Source organism: Aptenodytes forsteri, unplaced genomic scaffold (genome assembly GCF_000699145.1).
Source record: "Aptenodytes forsteri isolate BGI_AS27 unplaced genomic scaffold, ASM69914v1 Scaffold143, whole genome shotgun sequence".
Lineage (NCBI taxonomy): Eukaryota > Metazoa > Chordata > Aves > Sphenisciformes > Spheniscidae > Aptenodytes > Aptenodytes forsteri.
Window position 1 is genome coordinate 2,589,137 of NW_008794951.1, and position 17,167 is coordinate 2,606,303.

General features: G+C 39.6%; 1 protein-coding gene across 1 annotated transcript in view; it reads right to left on the reverse strand.

Moving 5' to 3' along the window:
• GRIA3 (glutamate ionotropic receptor AMPA type subunit 3) overlaps positions 1-17,167 on the reverse strand; it is a 161,953-nt gene that overhangs the window by 123,717 nt on the left and 21,069 nt on the right. Inside the window, exon 2 of the mRNA XM_009275302.1 lies at positions 3,329-3,568. Within this exon, the coding sequence (XP_009273577.1) occupies positions 3,329-3,568 (240 nt within the window). The remainder of the gene's footprint in view (positions 1-3,328; positions 3,569-17,167) is intronic.

Consider the following 17,167-nt stretch of genomic DNA (forward strand, 5'->3'; position numbering starts at 1 on the left):
CCCCCCCGGCCAGCTTTCCCCAGTTTATGTACTGAGCATGACGTCCCATGGTATGGAATGTCCCTTTGGCCAGTTTGGCTGTGCCCCCTCCCAGCTTCTCGTGCACCTCCAGCCTTCTCAGTCGGTAGAGCATGGGAAACCAAAAAGTCCTTGACTAGTGTAAGCATTACCTAGCAACAACTAAAACATCGGTGTGTTATCAACTTTGTTCTCATCCTAAATCCCAAACACAGCACTGTACCAGCTACTAGGAAGGAAATTAACTCTATCCCTGCCGAAACCAGGACATATGATTTGATGGCAAAGAAGAAAAAAGCCACTGCTTAAGGAAAACAATTTTATAAAGCTGATTCTCCATTCTCCTAAGCTTAAACTGAAATAGTTCAATAAGCAGTATAAAACCACAAGAAGGTTTATTCAGTTTTGTATGCAGCTGTAATATGCTGCGGTATTTATTAACAGTAAATGCAATGTTTGATACATGGCAGTGTTTTGCTTCAGCAGAACGCTGTAAAACTACCTGCAAGAACAATTTAGTCCATAACTAATATTCAATGTAAGAAAGAGTGGTCTAATGTTTTGCGATTTCTCAGATTCTCAGAACAAACCAGTGAGGAGATAATCTTCATAGAAAGGCAGTATTTAAATGATAGTTTATTTCAGGAACTGACAGTAAACTGCTTAACACCTTCTCTCTACAGTGTTTGTGCCCCAAAGCAGTTAAGTATCTAAGATAGGAATTATTAAAAATTGTGACAGCTCTAGTGTTTTCATTTCCAATGATATCTCAGCATAGGAACATGTACAGCCTATTCACTACCCGACACAAGGAGTCATTCACCATTATAATTGTTCAACCTCTTGGGATGGTTTTTTGTATTTGAAGGCCTATCACAAGAAATTAGGCAGCCTACTGGAATTGACAAATGTTTCAGGTGCTATCATCCAAGATTACTGCTCACCAAACAAAGGAATCTAATGTCTATTTCTCAGTACCTAATTGCCCTGCCTCTCCCTCCTATATGAATCTTCTTAATTTATTTTAATGCTGGAAGAATACAGCAATTATAACTCTGGTAAGGTTGCTACCAAGTTTGTTTTAAGCTAACTAAACCAGCAGCAACTGAAGATAATCAACTGTTCATTTTCCTGTTTTAGCAGGTGGCAAATACATTCTCAAACAGCAGCAACGAGAATATATGCATAGGAAGGAAAGATAAGATGTGTTAAGTTTATCCCAAACAGCTCAAAGCCCATCATCAAGCTACCTATATGCACTGATGCCTCTTCCATCCTAAAGACACAGCTGTCCTTTATCTTCTAACCCTGAGCTACTACATTTTATAATCCGACAGTCACCAGTGCTGTCATCTAATTCACATTTTGCACTCTGACACTAAGTCTGAATGTCTGACATAACATACAGCTAGCATAACACGCATGCGAGCCACAGTAGGTTCACAACGTAATTTTGATTAGTAATTGTAAGATTGTGAGTAGGATGTGAATGGGAAGTCAAGACAAGGGGCAGAAAGCAAGAGGTAAAGTCAGATTCCTGGGGCTAGTTTCGCCAGCAAGAGCTGTGTTTTAACCTGTGATTAAAATCTTAGTATAAACAAGGCAAAATGAAGCCTAGACACAACCTAAACTGTTCCAAGGGGATTAGTCATCATAATAAGCTCATGATTAGACTGTGTCTACCTAAAGATTGTACACACTGAGAATTGTAGAAAAATGCAAGTCTGAGTCCACAAGTCTTCCCTCATGACTTCCATTACTATCTTAGATAGTCTGATAGTCATATCATCTAGACAAGTTCTAGTGAAACTCCCACTGTTTTGGATGATTTTTCCGGTCTGAAGTGCCAAATTTCTTATTAGGCATGATATTGGATGACTGATGCATCTCTTTCCAAAGCAAACTTTATTAGCCTTAATCATGATAAGTTTCATCAGTCCTGGAACATATGACATTTTACTTTATCACATCCTGTAAGTTTATTGCATTTGGTCACATCAAACCTTTCTTACTCAGACAAATGGCATATTCACAGGAGCTTTGATTTTAAAGTTGACTAAACCAGAAATACGGATGTTTGGGTAGTGGTTTTAAAAGATTTAAAAACTAACAGCATTCTTAACTTCTCCATACTTTCCTACTTGATCTCATAGCTAGCGTTTTTTCAATGCTAGCAATATTTAACACCCCCAAATCACTCAAAAATTCTGAACTCTTGGCATTCACCTAAAATCAGACTAAAAATTACTTTCTTTCAACATACAGTATGTCCTTAGTTGAGTGATGCCATTAATCTTCAGTGTGAAAAGCACAGCCACTGAAGACTTGATCTTTACCAATATGCAGTAGCCTAGGGTATCAGAACTTTGTCATGGGAGCCGGGAATGGAATCTAAGCTTCTCTGGCTCTAACCAGACCCCTTTGATCTGAAGAAGGTCTTGGAGTTGTTAATCATAAAGCTGGTGAGAAGGGCGGTGGCACATCTATCTGATGCAAAAATTTCACCCAGGTGAAATCTGTAACCAAGCAAATTCTGTACACTCAGAGCAGGTGGCAACAGCTGCTCCACAGAAGTATGCAAGATTCCTCACAGAAAACGGTTTCTGATGCTTAGAACTCTTTTTGACAGGATTTGCTACCTTTGGTGCTCCTTAGTAGTTAACAATTGGCTTAAGCATGGAAACACTGGTTTTAGTATGTTTTCATTTAGTAAAACATATCTCTGGTCATTCTTGTCATGAATCTAAATTCATCTCATGATGTCCATGTGACATGTCTAAGGCATCTTTTCTCCAGCAGAGCCCTAAAGCATCTTATGCATTATATTCTTAGACCATTATTGATGCCTAGATATCTCCAGAGTGTATCTTAGCATGGATTGTCTTTGTCCAGTGACAGGAGAAATGTGCATTTATGTGAAATGGTGTGGGATTTGCAATGTCACGCACAGTGGAAGGTCTTGCTTAACAGCCTACTTCCTAGTGCCGACTTTATTTATTTTGCAAGGACTCAAAAACCCTGGCAAGTGTTGAGTCTGCAGTTCCATGGAAACCAGGTATTCTAAATTGAATGCTTACACTGCTAACACTATCCTCCAGACAATCTCTTTACAAATGATCAGTAATAGGAAGATGCCTTCTTTTCATTTATCCATTCATTTTAGTTTCTTCAGAATAAACTTGTTTTCTAGGACCATCAGAACGTGCTACCTGCATCCAGAAGCAAATTGGGATGGGCTGCACTTACCGATTCTGGTAATATTTACAGGAAGTTATGAAATAAAAAAATCACTTAAAATGATGGTGCTTACCCCGTTCTGTGTCATAGAGGTACACAAACTTTTCCCACTTATAATGAGTCAAGAGACTCAAGATGGCTCCTTTTAATGCTGGCCGCATCTGGATGACAAACTGCACATCTGCATCTGTTGGGAAGCTGGGTGTGACAAAGGATGTGTGAAGGGCTCCACAAAATGATGTCAGTGTGTTCATTGACATCTGGTCATAGAATCCAAAGATGGCATAAACTCCTCTGGAAAACTGTGAACAGACTAACAAAGACAGAACAGGGGCATTAAAATCTGACATATAATGAACACAAACAAACTTTCAGAGTGTATTTGAAGTAAGCCTTCTAAGCAATCCTGAAATTATTCTGTACGATGCAGCAGATGGAATGAATTCATGAGATAATATATACTAATTTCAGCGTAGCTGTGAGTTGTACCAACTTTGTCACGATTAAACTGGCCTAAGCACATTTTTGATTGCGATTTGTCCTGCTATACTGTTACAATCCACTAACCTCTCCATATTCTTTAAAAACAAACATGGGATTACATTGCTTGTCTGTAAAATACCTTCCCTCCCTTGAGTAGCACCTTGAGAGCTGTTAGCAGCTACGTAACAAATGTCAGGTCTGCCTAAAAGTTAAAACATTAAGATGTAGTTTTCCCTGGTATCCCACCTTGATTCAGATCTGATTCAAAGAAATCTGGATGTTTTTTTCCTTTATAGTCCACAACTCTGAAATCTCTGTGTGAAATCTGGGTGTGGTCTTTTTCAGTGAGAAATTATGGTGGCTTCTTAACTGAGTGTTAAAGTCTTTCAGAAGCAATTTGGAAAGTGTATGGCTCATTAATGACAACACAAACGAGGAACACATATTGTTGCTTCATGGGACGAAAGTTGATATCCCTTAACCTGGAGGCTTTTAGTCATTAACCATTCTGGTGTCCTGAGGAACTCATCTAGTACCAGAAAACAATCAAAATGCAGTCAAAGATCTTTTGCTTCACATGTACTTATCTGGGGAAACACTTCATTTCCCATACTTTATATAGATTGAACAATGACCATTTTGGACAAAAATGAAAGTATTTCAATTTATAAACGTGGTCAACTTCATGGGGGTTGCAGGGAGAAGAGTTTCTTTGTTGCTCAACTCTGTAGGAACAGAGCAAACTCTTTGTGACCCTGGGTTCTTTCCACGGAGGAAGACTGCATCAGAGGTAGTAAGGGAGCCTGATATGTGATGTCCTGGGGCTCTGGTCCATGATAAAGGTTATACAACTGAAATACACTACAGCATAGCAGCACTTCTAAATCAAAACATTTCTGGACTGAGATGAGCAAGTCCCATTTGTAATGAAAATAAGTTTCCCAGAAAAATGTTCATTCAGTCAAGAACTGGATTTAACAACAATTTTCAACTAGCCCCATTAACCACTTTTGCCAAAATGCTGCATATTTAACTTTGCAAAAAGCAAGGGGAAGTAATTACTGGTAAAGAAGACATGACTTCTACACAGAAATATCAGCAAGGTAACTTCTGAAAGTACCATCTTGAAACATTTCCTACCATAAATGCTACTATTCAGAATCACTAAAGCCTGTTAAAGTAATTTTAAAAAGGAGTCTCCACAATATCAGCTCATTGACACAGCATCGTGGATAACACCTCAAAAAGGTAGTCAGGTGTGAAAATTCAATTTTCTTCCTGGAGATCCAGATGCAAAAATAGAAATGCTATTAAGGAATTTCTTTAAGTGTTTAAGCCACTGTAACAGGACATGACCAGTTGTGGATACCAGCAGCAAATAACAGCTGGTGTAGACAGAAAAGAGATGCACATACGGCACAGAGAGGGAGTAAGTAGTAGTGATTTCTGAAAGAAAAGTTTGCAGAAGTTCTCAACCACAGTAAAGAAAAGATATAAAGAAGTTATAATACAGCAAGAGTTTGTTCCCAGAGGCATGACTGAGGAATTAAACACACTGTTTCAAAAGGCATTTTGTTAAACCATATACCAGCAGGATATAAAGTAGAAAAGCTACCATAAAAATTACCTGCTGAAGTAACAAATGAAAGGCACTAACTTACAGGTGACAAAAAGGGAAAAATAAAGACTACATTAGAAAGTCTGGCAGTCTCCAAATCATTTCAATGGCGTGTAAGCCCTCTAATTCTATGGGAATAATCACTGAAGCGGGACTAGCAGAGCTGGGTGTCCTCACATGCACTGAGTCAGTACCTCACAGATCAAGCTTCTTTTACATATTTATTAATGGCCTAGTTTACTAGTTTTTAATGTAGATTCTGTACTGCGGAGAAAGCAAAGAAGAGCAAGTATTCCAGGAAAGGTCCCTTCTTGCAATGCAAACAAAACATATTCTCAAATGTCTCCTGTCTCTAAAAACCTAGAGTATTTCAAATGATCAGGCGTTCACCCATTATTTCTTATCAGGTATAAGGCTCAGGAATACTTTTGAACTGTGACTCCACTGAAATCTCTTGGATTTACAGGGACACAGTATCCGAAAAAAGAGTCACAAGGGGGCTCAGAAAGCCTACCATGCTAAGTGTAGGACTATAATGAAGAATACAGATTAGCTCTTATTAGGACTGCTTGTTCCTACATCCCATAGAGTCAGTGGAGAGGATAGGTGCAGTGCTAAAGGTAACCGACAGCAGCTGGCTCCAGCATGGACCAGTTCCTCTGCATTGTGCTGGGAACCAGCTGAGAACTGGTCCAGTTTGTGCTCTCTCTTGTTCTTAGAGATATGGCACCTAGGCACTGCAGTCAACAGCTTAAAAATGGTTCAAGGTCTTTGTCGTTTGGACAAAATTCTGTTTTGCATGAATATTTTAAAACACTGAATTTAGGTATATCTATTTTCATAGCAGATTGTGCCCATTTATGCAAAGAGCCCATTCTCAATTTGTGAGTAATATGAGAAAAAAATCAGAGTCTGTGAACAGCCTGACCGTAAATAGGACCTTCTCCAAACAATACCTAATCGCCAACATGGAGCTGCTGCTTGCATGGAGCATCCCAGTGCAGGTGAGAGCTTCTGATTTGGCCTTTCAGATATTTGCAACTTTTCTTCCTAAAAATTCTGGAGGATCACCAACAATATCTTCTAACAAGTGCACCCCCCCCGGCCCAGTCTTATTTCCCCTGATTCAGGTTTGTATTCACTGCAGATCTTTAAGATTTAAACACTTTTACAGACTATCTGCCTTCTATTAGTTTTGAAAAATCTTCATCTCTTAAGCTCCTCTGCTTATTTCTTATAGTTTATTCTTCTTGACTATCTATTCTGCATGCACTGTAGGGTGCCAATTCAATTTTACTGGTCCATTTAAAAGGCAAATAGACCCTTGTTTTTATAAGGAGAAGCTAAAAGGCCAATGATCTTGGTCCTCAATGTTCATTTGCATTTTTGAACTCACAATTTTGTTACAATTTTGTAGCATTAGGTCTTTTCTTTAGTTTGTGACCTGATCTCTCCAGATGAACCTACTGAACACCCATGAACCCATACATAGCCATATTGTTACTTGTTTTCCAAAAACCAAACATGTAATTACATTCATTTTAATTTTATTATTATTCTAACATCACTGAGCCATAAGCAAAATTTTAAAAAGGCTAACTAAACCTTAGCTTTAAGCTCTTTTTACAAACTACTTTCTATTGACAATCAGAACAATCCTCATGTTTGAGTAAGAATTTTGGTATCTTTCCTTAATTAATCACAGTTGATTTATGTTTGGTTTTCCCTATTTGAAAAATGCAGATGGTCAAACACATACTTTGGCTGTTAAAGAAGTGATCTGGACAAATCCTGATGCAACCTCATTACTCAGAAAAAAAGCAATTTTTTTTTGCTGAGCTATGAAACTGCTTTTAATTATAGTTATTAATACTGTGGATGCGCATCTGCTTCCAAGGACAGCACATAACCAAGTTGCTTCATAACCTGATTTGAAAAAGTTGCGACCTCCAGAAACAAGGGACAGGGGTCCTGAGCAGCAGTTATCCAACGGGGGATCATAATAAGCCGTTATTTTGGCATTAGGTGCAAGGTGAGTATTTATTAACAGAGACTTAACTCTGGGCTCGTTCTCAGAGTAAGTTAACTGCCACATGCCGTTGTTTTCAGGAGAGGAAGGGCTGGCATGACAGAAGCCTGTGAATTCTCAAGCATGTTAAAAGAAGATAAGGAACTTTCAGGTCACGAGAGATTGAAGTGTTTCCTGCCAAGGAAGGAAAATGCTCAGAGCCAGAGTGATCACAGTGGTAAGAAGAATTTGCTTAAAAAACAAACAAACAAAAAAAAGGGGCAACCAAAAAGCCCAAACCAAACCCAAATAAATAAAAATCTTTGTTTCTGTACTGAATAGCAGCTGAGCCATCCTAAACGTCAGTGTAACTCAATGAACCCCACCCAGCCTTCTGTTTTACTAGCAGTTCCATCCTCCCTCCAGTCAAATCAGCCCCACCACAGAAACTTGCGAAGATTAACCAGATGTGATTTTTTTCACTCAGACCCCAGGAAGGCTCCAGGCCAGAATCTCAAAAGATGCCCCATTTCACACAAGTTACTAGATGTTTTGTGTCTTTTTAAAATTTATTTTTTGCTTTCTAATGGTATTTAGTTCTTCTACCTTTTAGTGACCGTGAGTATTCCTGACACAGCAAGGTTGTATAGGCTCTGACATTTCTACTGCCTATTGCCTGGAAGCTAAAGTCTAAACTTCTCTGACACCTTTTTTTTCTTTTTTTTTTTTTTTTACTTCCAGTTCTTAACTATAAACAACTGAAGCGTTACTAGGAACATTTACAAGTAGGTTTGGATTTTGCTTGTCTAAAGAAAAGATGTATAAAGCCAACAAAAGAAATATGTTAATGGATGGATTTTAATACATCATTTCCACTAGATGATATCATTAACGACTGACTTGTAAATGGCAGGATCCTCCCAAGCATGGCATACAATACACTTCTGCCCAGGGGTGTAAGAGCCTGGTAGTTTTAGAGTCAGGGGTTGGAGGTTACAATACCTCAGACACTATTGCTTCTTCATTACTGTTTGTATGGACAAGTAATTTCCCCTTTGTTCATATCAATTTCTTACAAAATAGGTCTGACAAAATTAACCTATGTCAAAGGGGCACCATAAGGCCTGCTTTATTGGTAATTATACAGCTCTTTGGGATGAAAGGCACTGTAGGAGCACAATCACAACTGACATTATTGCGCGTTGCTCATACCAGTTCCTTGGTTTTGTGTTCTGTGTTTCCCTCAGCTGTGAAATAATTTTATTCCCTCCACTTTCCTCTGCCAGTTGTCTTGGATTCCAGACAATTCTCACTGCTAACCTCTGCCAACAGACTAATAGGACGACTTTATAATGGAATAATACACAGCGTAACTCAGAGCAGTTGCTATTTTCTATCTAAGGCTCCATCCTATGACTTGCTGTAATAATACAAGGGTTACCATTAACGTCACTTCATACAGTAAGCATACAGGCTCTTAGACTGACAATGCCTCTATTGCTTTCTTTCCCTTTTGTTTTAATACACTGAATGAAAAGGCACACTCTCTCTACCTTGAGCACTGAGGAGTTCAGCACACCAGTGTCCCCAAATGCAGAATGAGCTACTTTCAGGGGGGCTCCAGGCAATCAGACTTGAGAGCCTCCTTTAAAGACAAACTCGTCATATTAAAAATTAAAAATGAAGTGAACTGCATTTACCTATGGCCAATAAAACTATCTTTTACATTTAAATTGTTAAGACACTGAATTCTGTCAGTAAGAAAATACTCCACTGAGTTGTTTAAAATTCAGCTGAGAAAAGAAGCATTTCTGAAAACATCCATTTCTGAAATAGTTAATAGTTACTGTTCTTGGGGGTGGGAGGGAACCGAGGAAGTTACAACTTGGAATTGGATACAAATTCTCCTAAGATATTGGCTATAACATCACTTCTCATCCTACCTAACAAAGGATGTGCCCTTACAAAAATTAAAAAATCCCCCCCCAAACAAAAAAAAACCCCAACTCAAAACCTCACAGCAGAGCACAAAACAAAATTACGATTTACTATTGTTACTTCATTTATGGCAACATTTTTTTCAGTGATATAACTGCAGTGTGTTTTATCTAGTTCTTTTTACAAAGAACTACTCAGCTTACTTCGTTCTATCTAGTGCCTTCTTCAAACATACACACGTCCTTCAGCTTCCATTTCTTTTTAGAAGAGCCAATAAAATAAAAACAGTACATTCAGGCACTGGGAGGGGGTTATTATTATATTGCAAATGAAAGGCATAAGGATTAATCCACTCATATTTTACAAACCATTTACTGGAAAGCAATCCAAAACAAATGTCCAGATCCAAGCATCCCCAAACACTCTCTGGTCAAGATCCCATTCAAGATGACTTTTGTCACCCTATCACAACTCCATTACGCATTATTAAATGAGTCTTTATTTCTTACCTGCTTTTCAGGATGACTTTGGAACCCTGATCACAATTACAGCTCCTGGGTGCTGGGTGCTGCACAAATACATTACCACAACCTTGGTTTCCTTCAGTATGCCAAGTTATTTATGACATACATGACTCGACTCATTAAACTTTACACATTTTGGCCTTTATATATACTACTACAGTCAAATAAAACCCTAACAATGTACATGAATTTGCTGCACGCTGGATCTTCTCTTCACACTGAAACATTTGTGTGAATTTTATGAGTGTATGAAAAATGCCAGCTTGCAACAATAAAAATAGGCCACTTAGGCTGTTACAGCGCTAGTAGGAACACCAGCAGCACAAAGTCTCATGCACACCATGATGCCAATAGGTGCCTCTCGAGACCTGCAATGACTGCTCATGAGAAAGAAGTACATTCTCTGAAGCCAGATCCTTTTAGACAGAAAGGCTGACGAAAGGCACAGTTTCAGAAAGCACTCAGAGAAAGGTAGCTGAAGTTCATTCAGGTCTGATGTACTTTGTCAATTAACGTAACTTTACTCAGATAGAGGTAAACCTGGACCAAAACCTCTCTGCCCCCAAACTGCCAATTTGATGTATATGCAAATAAAAGCTTTGGTATTTTAAAAAACTAGCTAATATATTTAAAATGTCAATAACAAGGACATCCTTGAGCACCAAACTGTAAGACAGACACAAAGTCAGGCTGAACACCACCTTGATTGTCCTGAGAAAGCTGTGCTTAGCTTTCTGAAAGGTGTTCTTCATCTAGCCAGAGAACATACTGCAGGTGGCCTGGGTGGCTTGGAACAGGCTATGCTACTTGTGCTGCTATTACCTACTCGCTTACTGTTTAGTTCTCAAGCTGTTTCCAAACCTAAGATTATGTAGAGCCTGAGCTACCTCTGTTTTCAGGTTACTGGCCACAAAGCTGAAAAAAATAAAAATATTTGTAGAACCTTGATGAAACTCAAGCACAAAATTAGTATCTTGTCCTGCAAACCTACCAAATTGTAATGTCTGTTCCACTTTTCATTAAAAAAAAAAGGTCTCTGTATTTACAACACATTTCTGATGGTGGAAGAAATCCAGGAGTCAATCCACCCAGTTTCCAGGAAAAGTGTTGGACCCTTATCAGTAGGTCCAAATTATAAAAAGATTTTGTTTAACTGGGATCATTATTACACACTGATTTTTTAAAACACCATGGATTCAGAGTTCTATGAGAACATTCCTTTTGAAAGGCTATGAATCAGATTATCATGGCTCAATTTGAAGTACAATCTATTGGAGTTTGAGGGAAGCAAAACAGGGGTTTAAAGCTTAAAATGGATTAAAGGTGAGAGGAGATACACACGTGCCATACAAATCAACTGATTTTTTTGGAGGATGATTTAAAAAATCTTGGGCATTTCAGGACTATACTTAAGTATGTGCTGATCAGAATACAACATTATCTTGCTTGTGTCTTCACAAGATGGAGTTCAAGCTCTCAGATCAGGCACCACAAATTATAGCCAAGTTTTCTATTTTTAAACCCATCCTGGCAATCCACGATCTTCTACTGTTGACAGACCACTTTCCATCCTGATCCCACCACCCCCACAAGCTGCTCACAAGGGAGAATTCCTTTTAGTTTTAAAGGGAAGACATAAAATACATACCACGCAGTTTAAAACAAAAAGCTTTTAGAAAGAAGATTTTGTAACACTGTTGCAGAACTCAGATTTAAATGCTGTGGATTTGTGTTATTTGTGAGCTGTTCCGCTTACTGCCTATGCCGGTCCTGACACCAAAGGAGATACTTGTAGGAGGAGCAGCAAGAGGCTTCTCTTCGTAGACAGTTAAAACCACTGCTGGAGAGAAATGGAAAGGCATCGGTATCTGCCTTTTGTGCTTTGATGAAGAGATGTTTCTGCTCAGTTTCTCCAGGACAATCAATGCCTTTCCAACAACAGCACTATGTGCAATGCCAACACTCTGCTCCTGATGGGCAGCTCTATGATCCTGGATGCTTAAGAGTTCAGGCACTGGCCTCAAGTTTAGGGAGTGATAGAGACTTAACGTGTGGATGTAAAGCAGTTCATTGAGCTTTTGCCCTTTGAGAAAAGGCTTAGTCTATCCTATACATCCTTTCTCCTTGAAGTGTGGAAGATGAGCTAACACCTGTGTGAGGGAGCCAGAGGACCTGGCAAAGTTTTTCCCAGGAGAGTCTAAATATATTCACAGCAAACAATGATCGTTTGTGTTCTTCACATCCCAGACTCCCAACTCGTGTTTCGTGACTAATCCCTGCAGAAACATGGACAGTGTGCATCAACACAAATATGTAACACAGACTTGAGTTAAATAACTTGTTTCCATCTGTTGCACCATTTGAAATGCTTTTCATTTTCATCTAGTATGTTATGCCAGCATGCTGTGATCACTTTGGATTGTAACTCTCTCATTTTCTGAAGCAATTTTTCTAAAACTGTTGGTCAGAGGAAAAATATGAAAACCCCTATACTTTCAAAAGTTACTCAGTTATAAAACACAAGGAAATTTAGCAGCCATTTACTTACAGGCAGCCAATATACTCTACTAATATGCATATTCTAACAAACACATAGTAACATTTAATAGTTCAACATAAAATCATGAATGTTTCTATAATTTTATTAAAAGTAATGAGAGTTCCACAAGACATTAAGCACTCTGCCTTGGAACAAAAAGACATGCTCAAAAAAGTGAATTTGACAAGATGTGGTAGACCAGGGAGTATCCAAGCAGCTATTGTTACCATCTTCAGAGATGATCTATCTCACATTGTTTCGTCAATACTTTAAACAACAGGCTAAGAGAAAAGCAAGCATTTTGTGGTATGAAGAAAAAATAAATAAGTCACACCCATCAGAGAATGGCAGCATCTTGCAGTTGTGGATGTTAGGCAGAATGTAGGGCTGAATCAAAGCGCAGCAGTTAAAGGCAATGCTGCGCCTCAGAGCTGCGAAGCAGCAGCAGCTTTCTCCAGCACTCCGATACTCTGAAGGGATTTCTTATTTCATTGGAACATCCCAGTATGGAGGAAGTAAAAAGGCGGAGGCATATTATAAAATGTATGCTTGTTCAGCAGATCCTTCCCTAAGTGATTTCAGAAGTTGACTTCATTCTGGGCCACTGTGGTGAAAGGCAATAAATCAAAACAAGGCTCTGGCAGCGTGATGAAAGATGAGCTGAGTCTGCTGAGGTGGTGCCATTTATAGGCCTGTGGGGATATATTACAGAGGATGAGATAGAAGAGGCAAAATGGCAAACACACCTGGAATCACTGAACTGGGTAAAATTCACCACGAGGTAAAGGCCAGGATTAAGGTTGTCCGAGGAGAAAGGCGAAGTGACCGCCAAAACAGCAGCTGTGCAAGCAGCCTCCAGCTCCGGAGGGTTTCCAGTTGGCTCGATGCATGCAGAGCATGGTGCTGGCTGACAGACAGCCCAGTTTACCCAAAGCAACAGTCCCTAACACTTTCCTGGAGGCTCTGCAATAGTATTGCAGCAAGAGCTGTCACCCCGAGTACCTCTCAGACCGGTGGACTGGATTTCACATTTCCATACCTCCTCCCCCTGTTTACTCAAGGTTCATGCGGCTATGCAATTCTCACCCACTCCTCGTGTCCCACTGCTGTCAGCTTATCACTCTGAGAGACTTCAGATCAGTTAATGCAGAAAAGGAAACAGAATGGCTGTGAAAACCTGGCTTCAGCAGCCAGGGAAATCATCTGAAGATGATTTCTTCAAAAGATGATTAGGGGTCCAATCAAGTACCCACCAACGCCATTGGAGAAGCTCCCATGGACTTCAGTGAGAGATGGACTAGAACTGAGAGGCCTACTCGGTACATTGAAAGAGCAAACTAAACTGCAAAACCAAAATCCCACCTCCTCTTACAAAAACAAAAGCACACACCCCCCTCCCCCATCTAGTTTTATTCTTGGTATCATTTCTATCTATCTGCCTTACAGCCCAAAGAGTCCTTGCTACCAGCCTCCTGGACCTTCACAATCACATCTGACAGTAATTCACAGACCAGTACCCTCAGCTAAGCCAGTGCCTTATTTACAGGGAACAAGAAGAATATTATTCTGAATAAATTACGCATAATCACTATTTATCAAGCTGGGTTAATTGGCACATAACAAAAGAGTTGTCTGGTGAACAGCTGAATAATGTAGAAGCCAAAATTGATGGAAATGGTACAGCAAAAGCCTGATTGTGAAAGAAAAGTCACATTGCTACATGTTAATTCTTAACTGATGGCTGCCCTTTCAGAGGAGGAAGGGGTGGCCAAGTGAGACAGGCCTAGTTTGAAATTATTTGTTAATCTCAGATGGTTTGGACAGATTGTTGTAGCTTTAAATACTGGTTCAAAGTCTGCTCCCAGCCAGCTGTATAGTGAAATGTTAACCTGGTGCAACTCCATTGCTTTTCTGTGCTCCATGAGACCCTGCTACATTCATCAGCAGAGAACAATCTCATTAGTTACCGGCAACAGCATGAGATTGTGGCTTGCAGGGGTACATGTGACGGTGATAGAGAAGTGGGACTCTACCTATCTTCTCTTGACGGAGAAGAGCTAAATGCCTCATACCAAAGCCAGACTAGCAGCCCTTTGGTTCTACTCAAGAGGTTGTAGAAGTCCTCATCAGAAACCTAGTGTGTTGTGAGACAGTGGCAGTGGGGGGCAGCACTTGAATTTCTCTAGAACCACACACACCTGAAGAACCACAACTTGGTCAACCTTATTCTACATGCACAGAATTGCTCCACGGACACCAGCAAGGCTTTACTAATGTCCTAGATCATTTAAGCACATGCTTAGGTGTTTTGATGAACAGACATAGACTGAAGTCATGTGCACAAGACACCGAATGAGAGCTGAGGGTCAAATTACCAAGAGGCTTACTCTGGTAGGAGGTCCCCCTTCAGTGATGCATTACAATCCGGCTGTACTAGGCGTATTCAGATGATTTAGTCCGATTTACACCATGGCACTTCCACACTTCCCTAGTCTCTTCTCTGCTAAGACCTACTAAAATCTATCCTAGCGGGAAAACCGCTGCAAATCGATGACTTCAAAGAACAGCCCTTTTTCCTCTCTCTCTCTCTCTCAAACTTGCTAGTAGAGTTAACAGAAAATGAGAAAACTCCCGTAACTTCCACTGCTATGAGTTAGAAGCTCTTTGATTCACAACACCATCCAGGCCAGAGAATATTGCTGTGATCTCAATCATGTTCGTAGTCTCATCAGCATAAATACAAATGAATGCAGAAACACAGATATTTTTAAAAAATTTTGGGTTACCTCCATTACAGCTCCTCCATATTGGAAACATGATTAACAAACATTAGCTTTCCTCTGAATATATCCTGACATTTACCAAAGTTACCAAGCTACACACACTGTTTACACCATGGTTTATCATCAGTGGGTTACAATCCATGCTTTGCATCCACATCCTCCTATCCAAGAGGCTCCTAAGCCCGAATTCTTGGTGCCGCTTGAAAAGCCTAAAGTTACTCAAGGAAGAGAAGTTTTATGTGCAAAAGCATCTTCTTTCTCCCTTTTTTTTTTATCTTTACTGCAAACAACATCTGAAGTCACTGGCAGTTCTTTTGATTGAAAAAGTGGAATTTGATAGGTGAGACTGTGTGTGCTGCGTATCAAATGCTCACAAAGGTTAGTATCAGTGATGTCATGAACTTTTGTTGTTTCATATGTACAGTTAACCAGTCTGCTCACTGCAAACTTCTTAGTATTTTCACATTATGAGTTTCTGATACATGATTTGATTTAATAATTTGTACTGTATTTCAAACATAGGCCTGTTTTTATGTAATGTTTCTTTGCATGTAAATAAAATACATATTTAAGCAACTTTATGGCTGTTGGAATAAATACTTTTTCAACCTACTCTTTAATCATCTATCTCAGGCTTACTTTACAACTCATTCCTTAGCCTCTTGGTTCACAGACGTGCTCCATCCTCAGAGATGCATTAGCATCCTTAATCCAAATCCCTCTGTAATAGTAGCATTTATTAGAAGTATCTAAAAAATTATCCTCTCTGGCTTTTCACAAGAACCACTAAATCTGCTAACGCCTTGCTTTTATATACCAACAAATTCCAAGCATCCTGCAGAAACACTGTAAACTTAGGAGGGAGAGGAAAATTGAGGCGGGGGAAGTCCAAAACAACAAAGGAACCGCAATGCTATCCAAGTCCTTTCTGGTCTTGGGAACAAAAACTCTAATCCTTATGGCAGAAAATAACTATGAATTTCTAAAGAGCAATGCACTGTGGATCCTTCCCTCGGTAAGTCACTTCAGGGAACCTTCCACAGCTCTCAACCAGTCCTTGCCGTACCATAAGAATTAGCCCATTTAGGGGGTACTGTTCAGCCAAGGAACAAGCAAATGAGTCTCACCAGTGTCTCAAACACAACTGTGCAATACCCAGGTCAGTACAAAGTTGGGGGAAACAGCCTTAAAATGGCAGTGAGTATCTCTATGACAGTAGTCCCCACAGCCAATCTACCAGCACCAAACAGCTTAACTGCAGCAGTTTGGGTGACAGGTGGCAATAAATTTCTCTGTCTTAAGGGAAGTTCTCACACAGCTGTACCGTTGCTCTAGCTCTGCAGTAAGCTGAGCAGGATGAGCTCTTCCCAGAAAACCATCGTCGCCCCGAAGGCCTGTCCCCATTGCTGGTTATCCCTTGTTTGCAGCACGACCTGTTCTGGGAGGTCAACCACTGAACAAAACTGCGCTACGGGTAGGAAGGATCTTACTGAGATATGACAAACTGGAGAGAAACACTGCCAGTTCTGGATGACACGACTAGGCTCTCTAGGTAGGGAAGCCCTTATTCACAGCAGGCACAGACGTAACCATCGGAGGAACTGTTTCATGAACTAGATTAATTTTTCAGCTCCCTTTCAAATAAGCTTTAAAAAAAATCAGCTTGCTATGCACAACAGAATAGAAACTGATATGTGACTCCAGTTAGAGATTGTAAATAATGCCTTACTTTAAATGAAACATACCTGTGTCCTACCAAATATAAAACTTATTAAATTTCTGCTTTACTAATTTCTTATAAATTAATTCACAATTATCTTCCAGGTTTTATAGATTAATGACTCTGAATTTTAACTTGCAAATGTCAGTGCCAATTTCAGTTTAAATTTAAAATAAATATTTTTCTTTTGTTAAAACCAGTGAAATAGTCATCGAGAGAAGCATTCACATAATTCAGCAAAAAGCAGCTCTCACAAACTTAAGTTCCAAAACAGGAAATTTCTCTCTCTCTCTGCACCC